Source organism: Symsagittifera roscoffensis, chromosome 1 (assembly GCF_963678635.1).
Source record: "Symsagittifera roscoffensis chromosome 1, txSymRosc1.1, whole genome shotgun sequence".
NCBI lineage: Eukaryota > Metazoa > Xenacoelomorpha > Acoela > Convolutidae > Symsagittifera > Symsagittifera roscoffensis.
In genome coordinates, this window is record NC_087062.1 from 96,228,670 (window position 1) to 96,245,275 (window position 16,606).

The 16,606-nt window shown below is 34.8% G+C and overlaps 1 protein-coding gene across 1 annotated transcript in view; it reads right to left on the reverse strand.

The window, feature by feature from the left end:
• The window catches only part of LOC134841087 (ryanodine receptor 2-like), a 168,306-nt gene extending 156,052 nt beyond the window's left edge, over positions 1-12,254 (reverse strand). The window contains exons 1-13 of the mRNA XM_063856871.1: positions 11,975-12,254; positions 11,457-11,690; positions 11,046-11,165; positions 10,288-10,423; positions 9,523-9,835; positions 9,164-9,238; positions 5,255-5,411; positions 4,923-5,060; positions 4,259-4,407; positions 2,864-2,988; positions 2,173-2,237; positions 1,466-1,670; positions 1,078-1,190 (exon numbers count right to left, since the gene is read on the reverse strand). Coding sequence (XP_063712941.1) covers positions 1,078-1,190; positions 1,466-1,670; positions 2,173-2,237; positions 2,864-2,988; positions 4,259-4,407; positions 4,923-5,060; positions 5,255-5,411; positions 9,164-9,238; positions 9,523-9,835; positions 10,288-10,423; positions 11,046-11,165; positions 11,457-11,690; positions 11,975-12,013 — 1,869 coding nt within the window. The 5' untranslated portion in view covers positions 12,014-12,254. The remainder of the gene's footprint in view (positions 1-1,077; positions 1,191-1,465; positions 1,671-2,172; positions 2,238-2,863; positions 2,989-4,258; positions 4,408-4,922; positions 5,061-5,254; positions 5,412-9,163; positions 9,239-9,522; positions 9,836-10,287; positions 10,424-11,045; positions 11,166-11,456; positions 11,691-11,974) is intronic.
• Between the last annotated feature and the right edge of the window lie 4,352 nt (positions 12,255-16,606).

Here is a 16,606-nt window from a genome sequence, read left to right on the forward strand (position 1 = left end):
TTAGCTCACCATCTTTGATGAAAAACTTTTACATTCGGAATTATTTAGATGCCTTGTGTTTAAAAAAAAACCGCCGAAAACTTTGATAAAGTTATAGGTTTTTAAAAATGCAATTTTGGCCACTTTACGAAATTCAAAGCAAGCAAAAATTTAGTTAGCATAGTAGAAACGATGAAATTTTCGAAATAATTGAAAAATGTAGAAGGAAATTTTCGCCGCACGGTTATTTATATGAAAGCTATATAATTAGCATATATTTACAAAATCCTAAGAAAATTTCGCGTGCCTAAATTCAATTTAGAACAACTTCTGAGCCAGATTAAACTGCCGGTTATGCATTAATTATCCAAAATTGGATTAAGAAAAAAATAACGCCTGAAGTTTGAGCTCAAACCATTAATAGCTTTCAGATGATAAAAAACTCTTGCTAAAAATGGCTAGTTGAAAAACGTAATTTTGACAGGAGTATGAAAACACCACAAGCACAAATAATCCGTTATTGGTTTCGGAAGTCAGAACAACAGTTTAATTTGTCAAAAACTAGCTGGGAAACGTTACATTGTAGTCATTACAACCTAGGATTAGCTCAGATACAAACAATCTTATATGCAAATAAGACTGCTTGTATCAAAGCAAAGCCCTGAATGTTCTGACTGCCTTTTAATCAAATGTAATACTAACAAAATGGATTTTTTATCTGATATTTTTGTGAAAATCATCCCCCCACACGTCATATAAGGTACAAAGTGATAAGTTTCGCTCCCAGTAACAAATCAAAAATGGCCAATCAGCTTCCTTTAACCAATTTGGAAAACTTTCTAAGACGGATTATATCTCCACTTACGCGTTAATAGCGCAATTTATATCGCGTACTAATTGTCCCAAACTGCCAAAATGGCAATATATAGACCCCTATAATTTTACGAAAAATGATCACAGTTGAAATATCTTTTCAAATTCAAGCTCAAGACAAGAATACTTTTTCAATGATATAAAAAGTTCCGTAAAAATTAGCTAGTTAAAAAGTCGAACTTTGTATGAAGAAAAAAACCACCACGAGCACAAATATTCCGTTACTTTTGTTACAAAAGTCGGAACATTAATGATATTATGAAAACTCATCAGCCAATCCAGACTAGCTGGCTCCGAAAACTTGCTGCAGTTCACTCGGTTGCCTCGGATCAGAGAGGCTAAAAAAGTATGCCATTAAAAAATATCTTAATTTTTTTTGGAAACTTGGTTTTTTAATGCTCGATTCAATAAACGCTATCAAAATAAATCACTTCATTTTAGCATAACTGGCTATAAAACAATTTTCCAAGGGGCGAAATTGAAAAGACTGATTGCATTACCGGGAGTTCAGGAAGATAGCTAATCTTGGCTGGCAGATGGGAGACAGATTTGGCAGTGTAGGTTTTTATTAGACTCTTGATTTTTTGAAAGAGAATTGGTTCGCATAACTTACCCAAAAGCTCAAATAGTAGACTGGAGATCTCATCGAACTGTTCCAATTCTTCGCTGCCTATCTGAGCCGGCTGAGCCGACCCCCCAATCTCGTCCCCTGGAGAGTTTCCGCCCCCTGGTCCTGCCCCCAGTCCCACTGCGGCCGAGAAATGTTCCTTGTACTCCTTCAGACAGTCGACCATCTCTCGAATCACCAGAATGAATCCCTACACAAATAATCATAGTAAAAACGATTTCATTCAAGAGTTTACAGAAGTAGCACAAATTATTTGAATAGTAATTGCAGTTAATTAATAATAAAGATTGCAGCTAAATTGATCATAATAATGAGTTTTCAAGAAACAGTCTGTACAAAAAGAAAGGTTATACAAAAGATTTTACATTTGTATAATCAAACATTTTCTTGAAAGTGTTGAAAAGCTGTGAGGGAAAGAATTTTTAATATGTTGCGGGACGTTTGCCTGATTTCAATATATCGAGAATTCTTTTGTACGAAGAAAAAGGGTTTTCAAAAAAATCCTAATAACTATTCCCCGTCCTTGAAAATTGTTGCCGGGTACAATTTTCACAAAGGCTTAACCGTTGAATTAGTTCTTCAGAGACCTTCATTAAAATCTCCTTCATGAAGTATTCCTCCATTTACATGTACCATATGGCGATAAATTTTTTTTAAAATAGCAAAAACATTTCATTCGATGTATTTGTTACCTCTGATTGGAACAGATCCTGCCGTAGCTTCAAGTTCTTCGCGCTCGTGTGTTTTTCCTCATGATCTGAAACTCAAAAGTTTCCCAAAATTTGCCCATCAATTTATCAATTTTTAATGATCAGAGCCCAATGATCTCGCAGTGTACAATATTCTAATGATTTTTATTGCGACACAAATTCAGGATAATAGTATACCCCAAAATTCAGCCGGGATAATTTGAAATTAAACTACCTGAAGATTGGCAACCAAAAATATAGATAAAAGTTTGATTATGGAATCAAATTAGAGAAATGAACAAAAAATTTCGATGAAATTTTGCTTTTTTCGCATTCATAAAAAATTAGCTATGGTAAAGAGTCGGAGGGAATTAATCAATTCTAGGGCAACTAGTTTTTCTTCTTATTCTTGAACTCCAAAATGAAACTGTTGCTTAAATGCACACATAAATGTAATGGGATCTACTTAACAATCCCCACCCCTTTCAAGAAAGGGGGGAGATTGTTAAGAAGATCAAAATGGTCGACTTTTCGACCAATCAGAATGCAGCTAAATTAGAATTCTCAATAGAAAGCTCAGTGCTAATTTATTGTATTGATTTATAGGGGTGGAGATTCTTAAGTAGGTACCATAGGGGGGGGGGATTGCTAAGTGGATCCATATAATGTGTTCCAAAAATGGGCAATGACTAACCGGCTTCTTCGTCTGGTGGGGCGAAATACGCGATGAGGTCTTCGATGAGAGTGATGACTACGTCCACCGAACAGATGCTCCAGATCTCGGCGTCAGAATCTACAGGCGTTAGAGACTTCAGGGCACTAAACAACACGAAGACATGACTGCACAGATTTCGTCAACACAGAAATAATAGTTGGAGATTTCTATTTATTTGATTGAAATCGCATTCGTTATACAAAATACAATTTGAATACACCTCCAGAAATAAATCTAAAATTGAAAATGTTCTGATTAGTGTCCCACAAGAATGATCTTTAAATCTCTTTAAAAAGCAGATCACCAAGATTTCTTGGACAAACTATTTTTTAGTTAGCAAGCAAAAATAACGCTAAACAATGAAAACCTGAAGCAAAGATTTTGGTTTAAAATCAATTGTCGAATTACCTTCTGATATAAAAATTGATAGCAAAAGTTTAGATAACCTGTAAGCTTTAAAATATGTTTGACGAATTTTAGATGAGAAACTAAATTTGAAAACTCGATTACTTATTCAGGGAAAAAACAAGTAAGAACGGTGGGTTATTCCATAGACTTATGAAACTTTTGTTCAGCCAACTCTACAACTTGGAGTCCTCGTAAAGATATCGATTGATACAACCGAACTGGAAGACAATATAAAGTCTATGTGAATATTAATTCTGTGAAACGTGATAAGGATTGAAAACCAATCAGAAGCATTACAAAAAGGATTACTAAAAAAATGCGACAGAAATTGTCAATCAAAAGAAGTATAGCAAAAGCTGTTCCTGAAAAAAAAATTAGCATCGAAACACTTTATTATTGTTAAAATTCTCCCCTCAATAGTTTACAATTTTGCTCCCAAATTTAAAAAATTGGTAGCAATCTTTAAAAACTAAGAACTAATTAGTTTCAACCGGTAATTTTTAGCTTTTATTTTTTCTGGGCAATCTGGGTTTTTTCCCAAGTTTCTCATTATTTCTTATTTTGTCTAATTTATTTCTAATGTAATGGAAACACCCGAAAACATTTTAGTATGATTTTTATATCGATGAATTTTTCAGAAAGCAATTAGAAAACATAGTTTCAATAACCTGTCCAAACTTGGTTACACAGGGCAAATTTATACGATTACCCACACTTTATAAAAAAAATTACTACCATAATTAGGCATATGTAAGCCCTCTTATTATCAGCTATTTAGTTTGGTAATACTGAATCAAATTTAAGCTTGATCTAATTTGGGTAGCCATAATTTAATGTTATCTACACACAATTGCGTGTCGATGCGTGTCAATTGCATGAGTTGCAGAAGACTTCGATTTTTGTTTTTAGTCACACTAGCTGTGTTGTTTTTTGTGCACTTATTGCAATCTATTGGACCATTCTTACACAATGAAGCGGTTGAAGAACTTGAGGGCCTTCATAATGAATCTGGAGGCCATGCCCTCCTGGTACTGACTCACTCGGACTACGAAGGCGTCGTCTGTGTGCCCATCCGGCAGCAGCACCACCCGTTTGCCACTCATCTTCCCTGGCACCTAAAATTAACACCCATACTCATATAAATAGCCATAAAACTCAAGGGAATTTGTGCAATTAATACGCAGTTGCCAAAAATTACTCGGAACACGTCGGAGAATTTTTCATTTCCAAAAAAATGTCTTGAAATCTAGCTTATCATCTTAGTAATTAATTTTTTTTCTACAATTTTTTAAAGCAAAATTTTCCCCAAGTTTTAGCAGATTTTCTCCGTGCAAAAATGTTGACAAAGTAATGGTTCTCTTGCCAGTAGTCATAGTTCCGCCCGATGAGGTTCATCGCAAATTTCTATCGTCATTAAATGGACGAAGATTGCAGACAACATTACAAGAAAAGTCATATCAAACATAATAATATTAAATTGTTACAAGTAAATTATTGCTTCTTCTTAGTATAATATCTACAATTCACTTGCTCCAGCGATGAAAAAAGTTCACCAGGATGTTGTGAAGGTGGGGGGGGGGGGGGCAATTTGAGTATTGCTGACATGGTCTTTGAAATGTCAAACCATTACCTTGCTGTCGATGACCGAATATGAGAGCCATGATTGTGAGTTGACGTGTTTGATGAAGATTGGGTGCTCGTTGTACTTGATACATGGCTGACCCTGATTCGGTTCCTGCGTCAGATCCCAATTTACTTCCTCGTCCTCCTGAAGAACAAAACACGGGTTATTTCGACGCAAATTCGGGGAAGAGGGGGGTTGAGGCTTTTATTTACTTTAGAAGGATGAGGGACCTTTTAAAGGCATCTTGTCGTGAATGTATCCATAATGTTGTCTGAAGTTACACACCTTGACTTTTGAATTTTGATCTTTGATCTATTACCTTTGACCTCTAGTCTGACCTTGGTGCTGTAGAGAGCGAATAGAGTGGAAGAGCAGGATGCATTTGTGGCTTCGCAGAGAGCGAGAGAGTTGTTCTCCCTCACGTGCAAGTACCTGCCAGACACCACGTGGCGAACTCTGATTGGCTGTCCCCACTGCAGACAAGTCGCATTCCACCTGCAACAAACCAAAATTTGACTTGACTTGGTAAGTTTCCGTGACCTCTACAAGCTTGACAACTCTTTTGCAGGAGTCACTGATTCTAATCTTATGAATCAGTTATTAGAGTTGGTTCTCCTCCGTCCTCTATTCCTCCTTACTTTTAACTCTGGTAAACAACTGTGCTTGTAAACATCTGTGACGGTCGATAAGCAAATTCGTGTACTAACATTAGTTCTAGATTCAATTAATAGATCAACTTTTTGCACAACTAAGAGTGCAAGATACTCAGAGTGCAAGTTCTTGAGATAATTTATTCGACATTCAAGAACTTGGTCCTCACCAAACTCTTACATTTAGTCAAAACCCATGAAAATTCACCTACGAAAAGTATGCGGCTCAGATTACAACGACATTAATTCTATAATAGTTTTTTTCAAACAAATTCTGGAAAATTCAATTCTGATATTCAGCATTTGAATAATGAAAAAACTATGAAAAAATAAGAATCAAAAGAACATCCATTTGCGATTTTCAGAATTTGGTGGTAATCGATAAATCATAAATCTCGAAAAATACTGATAGTCCTTATTCAGGACAAAAATGATCCCAAAAATTTTAGTTGTGTACATGCATTTATGAGAGTTTAGTTTGCAATTTTTGGATGTTCTCATTCTTTTAATTCTATAAGAAAGTACTAAACTTTTCTTTTCTTTCAAAAACACGTAAATTAGAAGGACGAATATAATTCAGTAACAAGACTGCTCGTATAGCAGGGCAAAGCCCTGAATGTTCCGACTGTCCCTTAAGTCATATCGAACAATTTTTGGGAAAAGAAAATACTGAAAACCTACACGCTTTGAACATTATCAAAGTGTAAAATTTTGAGTCGTCCGAACTTATTACAACCAATAAACTAGCCTCCATCAACTTTGGAACGATTTTGTTGTCCGGGACAATTCGCAACGCATAAATAATTCGCGTTACGCTCTCAGCATTATGAATAAACTCTTCAAAGCGCGCATAATTTAGTCCAGAACATGACTTGGCAATTTTTAAACCCCCAGAACTTTGAAAAAAATAATCGGAGGTGAAATATCTTTTTACAATTGAACTCGCGAAGTCGATAACTTCAATGGGGTATAAAAAATATTTATTGAAAATTATGATTTCGATCGGTGAAAAGGACTGAATAAAAAAAAATACAGCGAGCATTAGTATTCCACTTTCCCGGAAAGTCGGAAAAATTATGTTGCAGCAACATTTGCTATCCGATTTCTTGATTTCATGTTTCAAGATTTTTGTTCAAATCTAAATAACAATGCAACAAGCGATTGATAAATTGCTGATCGATGATGCAAAACTTAAACTACAGCAAAAAAACGTACTGTAAGTCAACAAGACTGCCCGTATTAGGGCGAGGCCCTGAATGTTCCAACTGCCTTTTAAAGTTTAAGGAGCAGTAATAACATCAAAAATTTAAATGTAATAAAATATGAGATTTTTTGTAAAAACATTCCCCCACACGTCATATTAAGTACTAAATGATACACCTTGCTCCTATTAACATATCAATTGTGGCATACAAGCTTCCTTGAACCAATTTGAAACGATTTCTAAGACTGATTAATTCTCCGCTAACGCGTTAGTAGTGCGAAATATATCGCGCGTTAATTGTCCCAAATTGGCTAAAATGGCAATCTTTAAACCTCCATAATTTTTTGAAAAATGATCACAGGCGAGAAATTTTTTCAAATTTAAGCTCGAGAGAACAATTGTTTCCATCAAAAATTGCAAGATAAAAAGACGAAACTTGTTTGAAGAAAAAAAACACACCCCGAGCACAAATATTCCGTTACTTTTGTTACGAAAGTCGAAACAAAAACCATACAACTAGCAAGCATTCTTTATGCCATTCTCTTCAAAAGAACCGGTCGTAAACACAAACACAAACCACAATGACAAATGAAAAAAATTCAAAAATTATTGCTTTATTTGTTTGGAGCTTGCTTGAGTGATAATCCGCATTTGCTTAAATTAGACCAGATCAAAAAATCAGTAGTTCCATTCGCATTTTCATACCAGTAGTTCAATACAGCATAGCATGCCCACTGGAACTATCCACTTCAAACATCTGTATTGATCGTTCTTTCGAGAAAATCTGCGCAATAATTGAAGCAGAGGATAATTGCATATTGGAATAGATGTCAATTTTCAAGCTCCTCAACATTAAGCTTTAAAAAAATGCTCATAATAAACTTGCGCTTTTCAAAGAATGGATGGCGCTTGAAAGTGATCATGCTGTGGTGAAACGATACATTTTACTTGCTTGTTCAAATAAATTGAACTAATTGTGCTGCAAAAAACATCAAATTTAAGGATGCGTTAACACTTTTAGACGAAACTTTTTTTGGATATTTCTTCAAAAAAAAATTTTCATTTCTGGTTATTTCTTATTTTTGGATGCCTAAAAATTAAAAAAAGCTTGGAAGAAAAACAAAAAATATATAAATTCTTACTAAACAAAAATGTTTACTATTATAAGTACACAGAAAATGCAGAGCAGGAAAACTGGCTTATTTCAAAACATTTTAATTTTCATGACAAATAATACAAAAAAATTTACTCGATTTTCAATGAGTTTACTCGAATCAAATCGAAATTAAGCAATTATCTAAATGTGGACAATTTTGTAATTCTTTCTGCGCTGAGGCAATTTTAGGCCATCGAAGTTCTTGCATAGCTTTTCAATATGAGCACGTCAAAAAATTAAAAATTATGATGGCATTCAATAAATTAACAAAAAAAAATCAAAGAAAGTAAAGCCATTCTGAAAATTTTCCAGATTATGTTTGGCGAGGATTTTGTTTTCAATAGTTCGTAATTAAGTGAGAAACCTATGTGAAACCTAGTATATGTGATCTTTTGACCTATGGCACAGCTACTGATCCTAAATCAGATCCTAAAAATTAAAATTGACTGGGTTGATAACTTTGCTTAAAATTTTCCATGGAAAGGGGCCGAATCAGCTCAGTTTTTAGTACGATTGGTCCGTCTCCTTTTTATCGCGGAAAAATGGGCTCAATCATTCCTTTTCATGACAAATCAATGACCAAAAGTTGCGCTCATTGAGCTTTTTTGTACAAAAACAATTTTTGTTCTCGAGGGACTCGAACAGATTCCTTGAATACCCAAGAACCACCTCTGTTCTACCCATCTATAGCGTTACTGTTTGTTTTGATCCATTTAAACTAAAATTTGGAAACTGAAACATTTAGCTCATTTTGCTAAAAATTGTGCTCAATCAGCTCCTTTTACTAAGAACTGAGCTCATTCAGCCCTTTTTGATAAATTGAGCAGATTCAGTCTCGATCTGGAAAAACAAATACCAAAAAAATTGGTCCCATCTTTCGGGAAATTGGGCTCGTTCAGCTCCTTTTGCTGAATATTGAGCTCACTAAGCTCGTTATTTGAAAAAAAAGACTCATTCAGCATCCTCCATGGAAAAAAAAGAGATCAAAAATGGGACATATTTTGACCACGGAGTAAGCAAATCACTAAAGAGCAAATCAGAGTAGCCTGTTTATCAGCTGTTCAAGCTCAAATCAGCCCTTGATATCTGCACAAAAAAAATATGAAAAATCTTATATAAAAAAATCAAATCAATGCTAACAAACTGAGTCAGACTATTTTGAAACTTTTTTCAATGATCTTGAGGACGCTCAAGGTGAACATTTTACTTTTAAAATTATTATGATTAGTTTACTCACTTGGATCTGACAAACTCAATCCTCCACAGGGATCTTCCCTCCCATCTGCCATCGTCAAATTCATACGTCAGGGGTCTGGAACAGCATATAATTATTGGAAGTTTTGTTCAATCAAAGAGACAATTGAGTTGAGATGCTGGTAATTTTTTGTGACTTTTTCGCATACCGGACACCCCAAAAAGTGTAACCCAGTGTAATTTATTCTTAAGTCAATCATTTCTGGTGGTGCTATAGTGGGTGGAGTTGTAATGGGTGATATGGGTGAGTCAAAGCAAACAACTTAATATGACCAGAGTCTATTTTTGTGGAAAACAATCGGCACAAAATATTTTTGCATCTGTGGATGCAAGGAGACTAACGAGGAGTTGGCAGTGTTGCTTCTCTGTTTGATCCCGACTACGGACAGACACTCGTCGAATCCCTTCTGCAGTCGGATAGTGTCTCCCCCTTTGATGAATCCCATTGTAGTCCCTTCCACATCCCCTCTCTTCACTATCCCCATGGCCCAGCAGGAGGGCTGGAAGGAAGCCAGTGGACAGAAGATGGAGATTGCCGCGTGCATGTACCGCTCGGAAGATACGCTGATGAGGATGACCTCGTCTCCGATCTTCACCTTGTCCCCCTCTGACCTCTGTTTGTTGGAGGGTTCTATGATCCACCACGCGCGCTCAACTAAAAAACATTAAAAAAAAACAACTTATTAGTACAATGCAAGAGACTTTTCTAGCCTTTCGCAAGGAGTAGACAAGCTATTGCTGAACTTTCTTTTATCGTGACTAGTCACACATTTTGGTTCCTTTCATAGGTCTCCGAGGACCTACGAAGTCATTTTGCAGAGTCATTCCTCAGTTGAGTCATTCCTCGGATTGAGTTATCATTTAGACATATGAGACGAAACTGAAATTTATGAGCTTATGAAGCAAAAATTTTACTTAGATCCTTGAAATACTGTAGTATATACACAAAATCTATCAGTATTAATTATTATCAATCTAACAGAAAAATTTGCGAACAAGAATGACTCAAAGAACGTTGTTTTTTGTGCAAGAATGACTCTCAAAAGTCTTGTCCATTTTCTAACCCTATCACAAAATACATTAAATGAACTGTATTAAGGTTCTCACTCGTGTTTTCGACCAGTCCGATCTCGAATGCCAACTTGTCGGAGGAGGGCGACGAAGCCATGCATGCCAAGTACTTCTCGCTCTGCACATGTTTGAAGCACACCGCGTGCCCATAAAGCAAAGTTTTGTACCCGCTCTGTATAACAAAGATCCTTTAAATCAATGATTATCATTAAGCAACTTTTTTAAATAGTATTTTTTCATAGATTTTTATAAAATTTTTTGGGCTAACGCGTTTCGTTGACAGTCCTTATAGTATCTAGTAAGAAAAATTAGAAGGAAAAATTTTGCAGTAGAGTGATTGTAAGAAACCTGTGCTCTTTTAAACCATGAAAACTAATTTGAACTGAAGGCCCTGTCAGACTTGACAATTAATTGTCTGATTAATCGGTATAGTATTCGGCCAAACGATTAAAGTTGCACTATAACTAAGCGAATCTGCGAAACACGATTAACTCGCAAGAAAAAACACTGCAAAAAACTAGTAATATTCTAGCGTTTTGTGCCGACGCTGAATTCTGGTATCCCTGCCAAAGCTCGATGTTACAATATGTGAATATCGAGTTCCAACTCGGAAAAACCGTGAATACGAAGAATTAGTGTGTGTGATACAGCCTTAAATTTGAATTTGTCGAATATTTTTGCCGGAAGCAGAAAAATAGAAGAACATTTGCGTAATGGTATATAAAAAAGTTAGCCATCTTCATGATTGAAATGGAAATATCAATCAAAATCTTCATGATTGAAATAGTACTGACCCCAGTGGTGTTGGCGAGTGTCTTTGCAGAAGAGTCCATTATTAGCTGTTCCTGAAGAGCCTTCTTGGACAGTGCATTCTCACACAGGAAAGTACTCGAAACAATATCGCCCGGAACATCCTGAAAATCCGCAAAATTGATCTACTATTGGGCCGAAATATGAATTAAATTTCATTCGATAAGAAAAAAAAGAAAGAATAAACGATTGGTTTTCTGAAAAGTATGAAAAATCTAGAACTAAACACGGTATAAAACAAGCAGTGAGATTTCATATTTAAACTCTTACACCCGCATTTCTCAATAAATTTGTCTTAAGTGTCAAAAATTTTAAATTCTAATGTTAACATCTAGAACAAATTTTTTCGCTCCAAAATAAAAAGCACAAAAAAACACAAATAACTTTGTACTAACATGGTTGGACAAGTTTTCAAGGTGACTGAGATTAGTTCCAAATCCATCGGCTGCCAAACTGACCCGGATCAACTCCAGCACCGGCTCACCCAAAAGACCCCCGTGCATGGCCCCGCTGGCCACAGACAGTCTACCCCCATGCTTACCCACCCCTCCCCCTCCAAGAGCAGCCGCTGCCGCACTCACACCTGCTAGGGGGACTTTCACTTGGGCAATCAGCGTGAGATGGTCGCCCTGTAAAATGAAACAAACCCACGTTTTTCTCAAATCGGTCTCTGTTTATAACTACGAACTTAATCTACATTCAAACTATTGAATTGAAAGTTACTAAATTATTATTTTAGAAGCGCATAAGTTAGAAAAATTTTCGTGCTAAATGTCTGATGGTGATTGATATGTCTAAATTTACTCATGACAATATTTGGACTGAAATTCGAGTGATCTATTTCACTCGGCTTTGCAACAAAAAAAAACAATGTTTTAATTGGCACCCTTGTGAAATATAATTGAAAACTTACCGTTCTGAGATATTGAATGTCGTCTAGAATTTGCTCCATTTGTAGCCCACAAAATTAATTACATGATTTCATTTTTTTCAAGATGATATTTCAATGTTTTTCTATAAAAAAAGCAACATGCAATTGATTTGAATGATCTAACGCTGGATTTTTCCAGGCATTCAAAGTTACAAGAAAATAGCATGCATTAGTGCAACATGTTGAAAAAGGGAAAACTGCCCAGGACAGTTAAAATGGAAAGGAGATTTGGGAACACTGAATTTGTTCACTCCTTTACCCTCGAAATATTACCCGCAGTAAAACGTTTCAAGCTCAGAGCGCTGATTTTATTCAGCGACCCAATGCATATTAGGTAGTTGAGGTTTTGGGCAAAACCCATACTTTCTGGTTCTAACACTACAATGGTGGTAGATATTTACGCTTTACGCTATGCAAATTTTGAATAATCCGCAGCCAAAAAACATGACAAATTGTTCTGAGTTACGCACTTACAATAAACATTTTTGTCAAACCGCAAACCCAATTCATACCTTTCGGTATTAAATTTGAACTGTCTTTTCATGTAGACACGAAAAAGTAAATGGCAATATTTCAATAAACAGAATAATTTTAAACGCCGATTTAGTAAAAGTTTCAATTGAACTTAGAACTGACTATTTTTTTACTATGACCTATTGGCTTGTGAGTTTGCTCAGAGTTTTTGTAAAAATGCCGTGCAAAAAAACGGTTTTGTTTTTTGGAGGGAAGGGGTATGGGAGATTAATGATAGTATTTTTGTGTGTGAGGGGTTTAAAACTGTAATATTTTCGAAATTTAAGGAAGTTTTGTAGGCTCACACCATTCGAAACTCGATATGTCAACCGCGAAAGTTATTAACTCATAGATCGGGCGATAGTGATAGGAACCTTATCCTCATACACGCTACTTAGCTTCTGCTGAAATAAATGTCTGCCAATTTAATACTGAATTCCTGCCCTTTATTCCTGCCAGTTTTGAAAGCGTAGGAATCCTAAATGTTATAGAACTTTCGAGGAAACTTTAGTTCCGTTCTTGCTGTTAAGTAAAGTTCTGTTTCTAATCCACAGAAATCTCATTGCAATGGTTTCTGGTTTTAAGAACTTCCAGACTGGTACCAGAATTTATTTATGACCATGCTATCTGTAAACGTTACGCAAAGCTTCCATTTAAGTTATAATTGCGACTTTCGAAGAAAAGACGGAAAACTTGTTCTCATTTTGCTTTTTTCTCCAGACAAATATGGTTTTTTTTAGCTCAGCATCTTTGATGAAAAACTTTTACATTTGGAACAATTTTGATGCCTTGTGCTTAAAAAAACCTGTGATCACTTTGATAAAAATATGGGTTTCAAAAATGCAATTTAGGTCAATTAGAAAAATCAGTGCAAGCTAAAATTTAGTTAGCGACGTAGAAATGACAAAATTTTCGAAATATTTGAAAAAATTGTAAAAACTTTGATTTTTTTAAAATCTTCCAACGCACGGTATTTTATATAAATTTTAAACATTAAGCATTTATATACACAATCATAAGAAAAATTGCCGCTCATGAGTTAATTATCCAAAATCGGACGAAGAAATAAAATATCTTCTGAAATTTGAGCTCAAACCATCAATTGCTTTCAGATGATAAAAAAACTATTGCCAAAAATGGCTAGTTGAAAAACGTAATTTTGACTGGAGTAACGAAAACACCACGAGCACAAATAATCTATTATTTGTTTCGGAATTCAGAACAACAGTGATAATTCGTCAAAAACTAGCTTAAAAACATTAAATTGAAGTCGCAACAACCAAATATTAGCTCTGATTCAATTGTTTTTAAATGGAAACATATTTGCTCGTATCAGAGCGACGCCTTGAAAGTTCCGACTGACTTGTGAGGTCTAAGGAGCTGTAACCACTTGAAAAAAATTAGATGTAATAAAAATAAATTAAAACTTATTTTGTAATCTGAGGTTTTTTTGTGAAAATTATCACCCCACACGTCATATCAAATACGAAGTGATAAATTTTGATCCTAATAACAAATCAGTTATGGCAAATAAGCCTCGTTTAACCAATTTGGAAAACTCTCTAAGACGGATTTAAATTTTTTTACGCGTTATAAGCCTGAAATATATCGCTCATTACTTGTCCCAAATTGGCCACAGTGGCAATCTTTAAACATTCTTAACTTCACGAAAAAGATTCACAGTTGAAAAATCTTTTTAAAATGAAACTCAGGACAATAATGCTATTTGAATGATAAAAAAGATCGGTCAAAACAATCGGGTTAAAAAGTCGAATTTTATCTGAAGAAAAAACAACACGCGCACAAATTTTCCGTTGCTGTCGTTACGAAAGTCGGAATAATAATGAAATTATGAAGAATCATTTTAAAAAATTGCTCCTCTTTGGATCAAACTTGAAAAGATAACAGCAAAAATGTGAAAGTAGAGATGATCAATAAACTATTTACTGACTTTTTCTGCTACTCGCAGAGCAAAAGTACGGTTTCCAGTGACAAAAGAAAAAGTTTGATTCCTCAATCGAGTGTGAACTCAGGCTAAAACAAATTTTAAAAAAAAACTTACAAAATTTCGTTAAAAAAACCTGAGTAAAAGGAAAAATCACATTTACTTTTGCTCAATCTATGAGTTTTTTTTTATATGCTGTCAAACTTAGCTTCAGTTTTTGATCTTATATGGTACAATTTTTGATCTTTTACACTACTTTTATGGACTACTACTTTTTTGTAATTGCTATCAATTTGGCTTCATTTCTTGATCCTATACACTACTTAATGATAGTATTTCTGTGTGTACGGGGCCTTAAACTGTAATTTTTTCCGAAGCTTACGGAAGTTTTTCGGGCTCACACCACTCGACATGTCAACCGCGGAAGTCTTTAAGTCATAGATCGGACGATAGTGATACGATCCCTATTCTCATACACGCTACTTAGCTTCTGCTGGAATAAAGGCCGGCCAATTTAAAACTGAACTCCTGTCCCTTATTCTTGCCAGTTTTGAAAGCGTAGGAATCCCAAATGTTTCGAAAATACCGAAGAAACTTTTGTTCATTTCTTGCTATTAAGTAAAAGGCTCTTTCAAATCCACTGAAATTTTATTGCAAAAGTATCTGGCTTAAGAACTTCCAGACTGATACCAGAGTTTATTTGTGAGCATGCCAACTGTAAAGGTTACGCAAAAATTCCATCTAAGTTATAATTCCGACTTTCGGAAAAAAGACGGAAAATTTAATCTCATTTTGCATTTCTACTCGAGACAAATTTGGTTTGTTAGCTCACCATCTTTGATGAAAAACTTTTACATTCGGAATTATTTAGATGCCTTGTGTTTAAAAAAAAACCGCCGAAAACTTTGATAAAGTTATAGGTTTTTAAAAATGCAATTTTGGCCACTTTACGAAATTCAAAGCAAGCAAAAATTTAGTTAGCATAGTAGAAACGATGAAATTTTCAAAATAATTGAAAAATGTAGAAGGAAATTTTCGCCGCACGGTTATTTATATGAAAGCTATATAATTAGCATATATTTACAAAATTTCGCGTGCCTAAATTCAATTTAGAACAACTTCTGAGCCAGATTAAACTGCCGGTTATGCATTAATTATCCAAAATTGGATTAAGAAAAAAATAACGCCTGAAGTTTGAGCTCAAACCATTAATAGCTTTCAGGTGATAAAAAACTCTTGCTAAAAATGGCTAGTTGAAAAACGTAATTTTGACAGGAGTATGAAAACACCACAAGCACAAATAATCCGTTATTGGTTTCGGAAGTCAGAACAACAGTTTAATTTGTCAAGAACTAGCTGGGAAACGTTACATTGTAGTCATTACAACCTAGGATTAGCTCAGATACAAACAATCTCATATGCAAATAAGACTGCTTGTATCAAAGCAAAGCCCTGAATGTTCTGACTGCCTTTTAATCAAATGTAATACTAACAAAATGGATTTTTTATCTGATATTTTTGTGAAAATCATCCCCCCACACGTCATATAAGGTACAAAGTGATAAGTTTCGTTCCCAGTAACAAATCAAAAATGGCCAATCAGCTTCCTTTAACCAATTTGGAAAACTTTCTAAGACGGATTAAATCTCCACTTACGCGTTAATAGCGCAATTTATATCGCGTACTAATTGTCCCAAACTGCCAAAATGGCAATATATAGACCCCTATAATTTTACGAAAAATGATCACAGTTGAAATATCTTTTCAAATTCAAGCTCAAGACAAGAATACTTTTTCAATGATATAAAAAGTTCCGTAAAAATTAGCTAGTTAAAAAGTCGAACTTTGTATGAAGAAAAAAACCACCACGAGCACAAATATTCCGTTACTTTTCTTACAAAAGTCGGAACATTAATGATATTATGAAAACTCAAAAAAAGTGCTCCTCCTTCAAAGAAAACTGTAAAAATTTACAGCAAAATTGTGAATAAATTGATGGATAAACTAATTACTGATTTTTTCTGCTCTTTTCAAAACCGCTTTGCAAAGACAAAAGAAAAATTTTGATTTTTCAATCGAGTGTGAACTTAGGCTAAAACAAATAAAGAAAAAAAAATTTTGTTAATGTAATCTCCATTAGCAAACTAATGGAGATA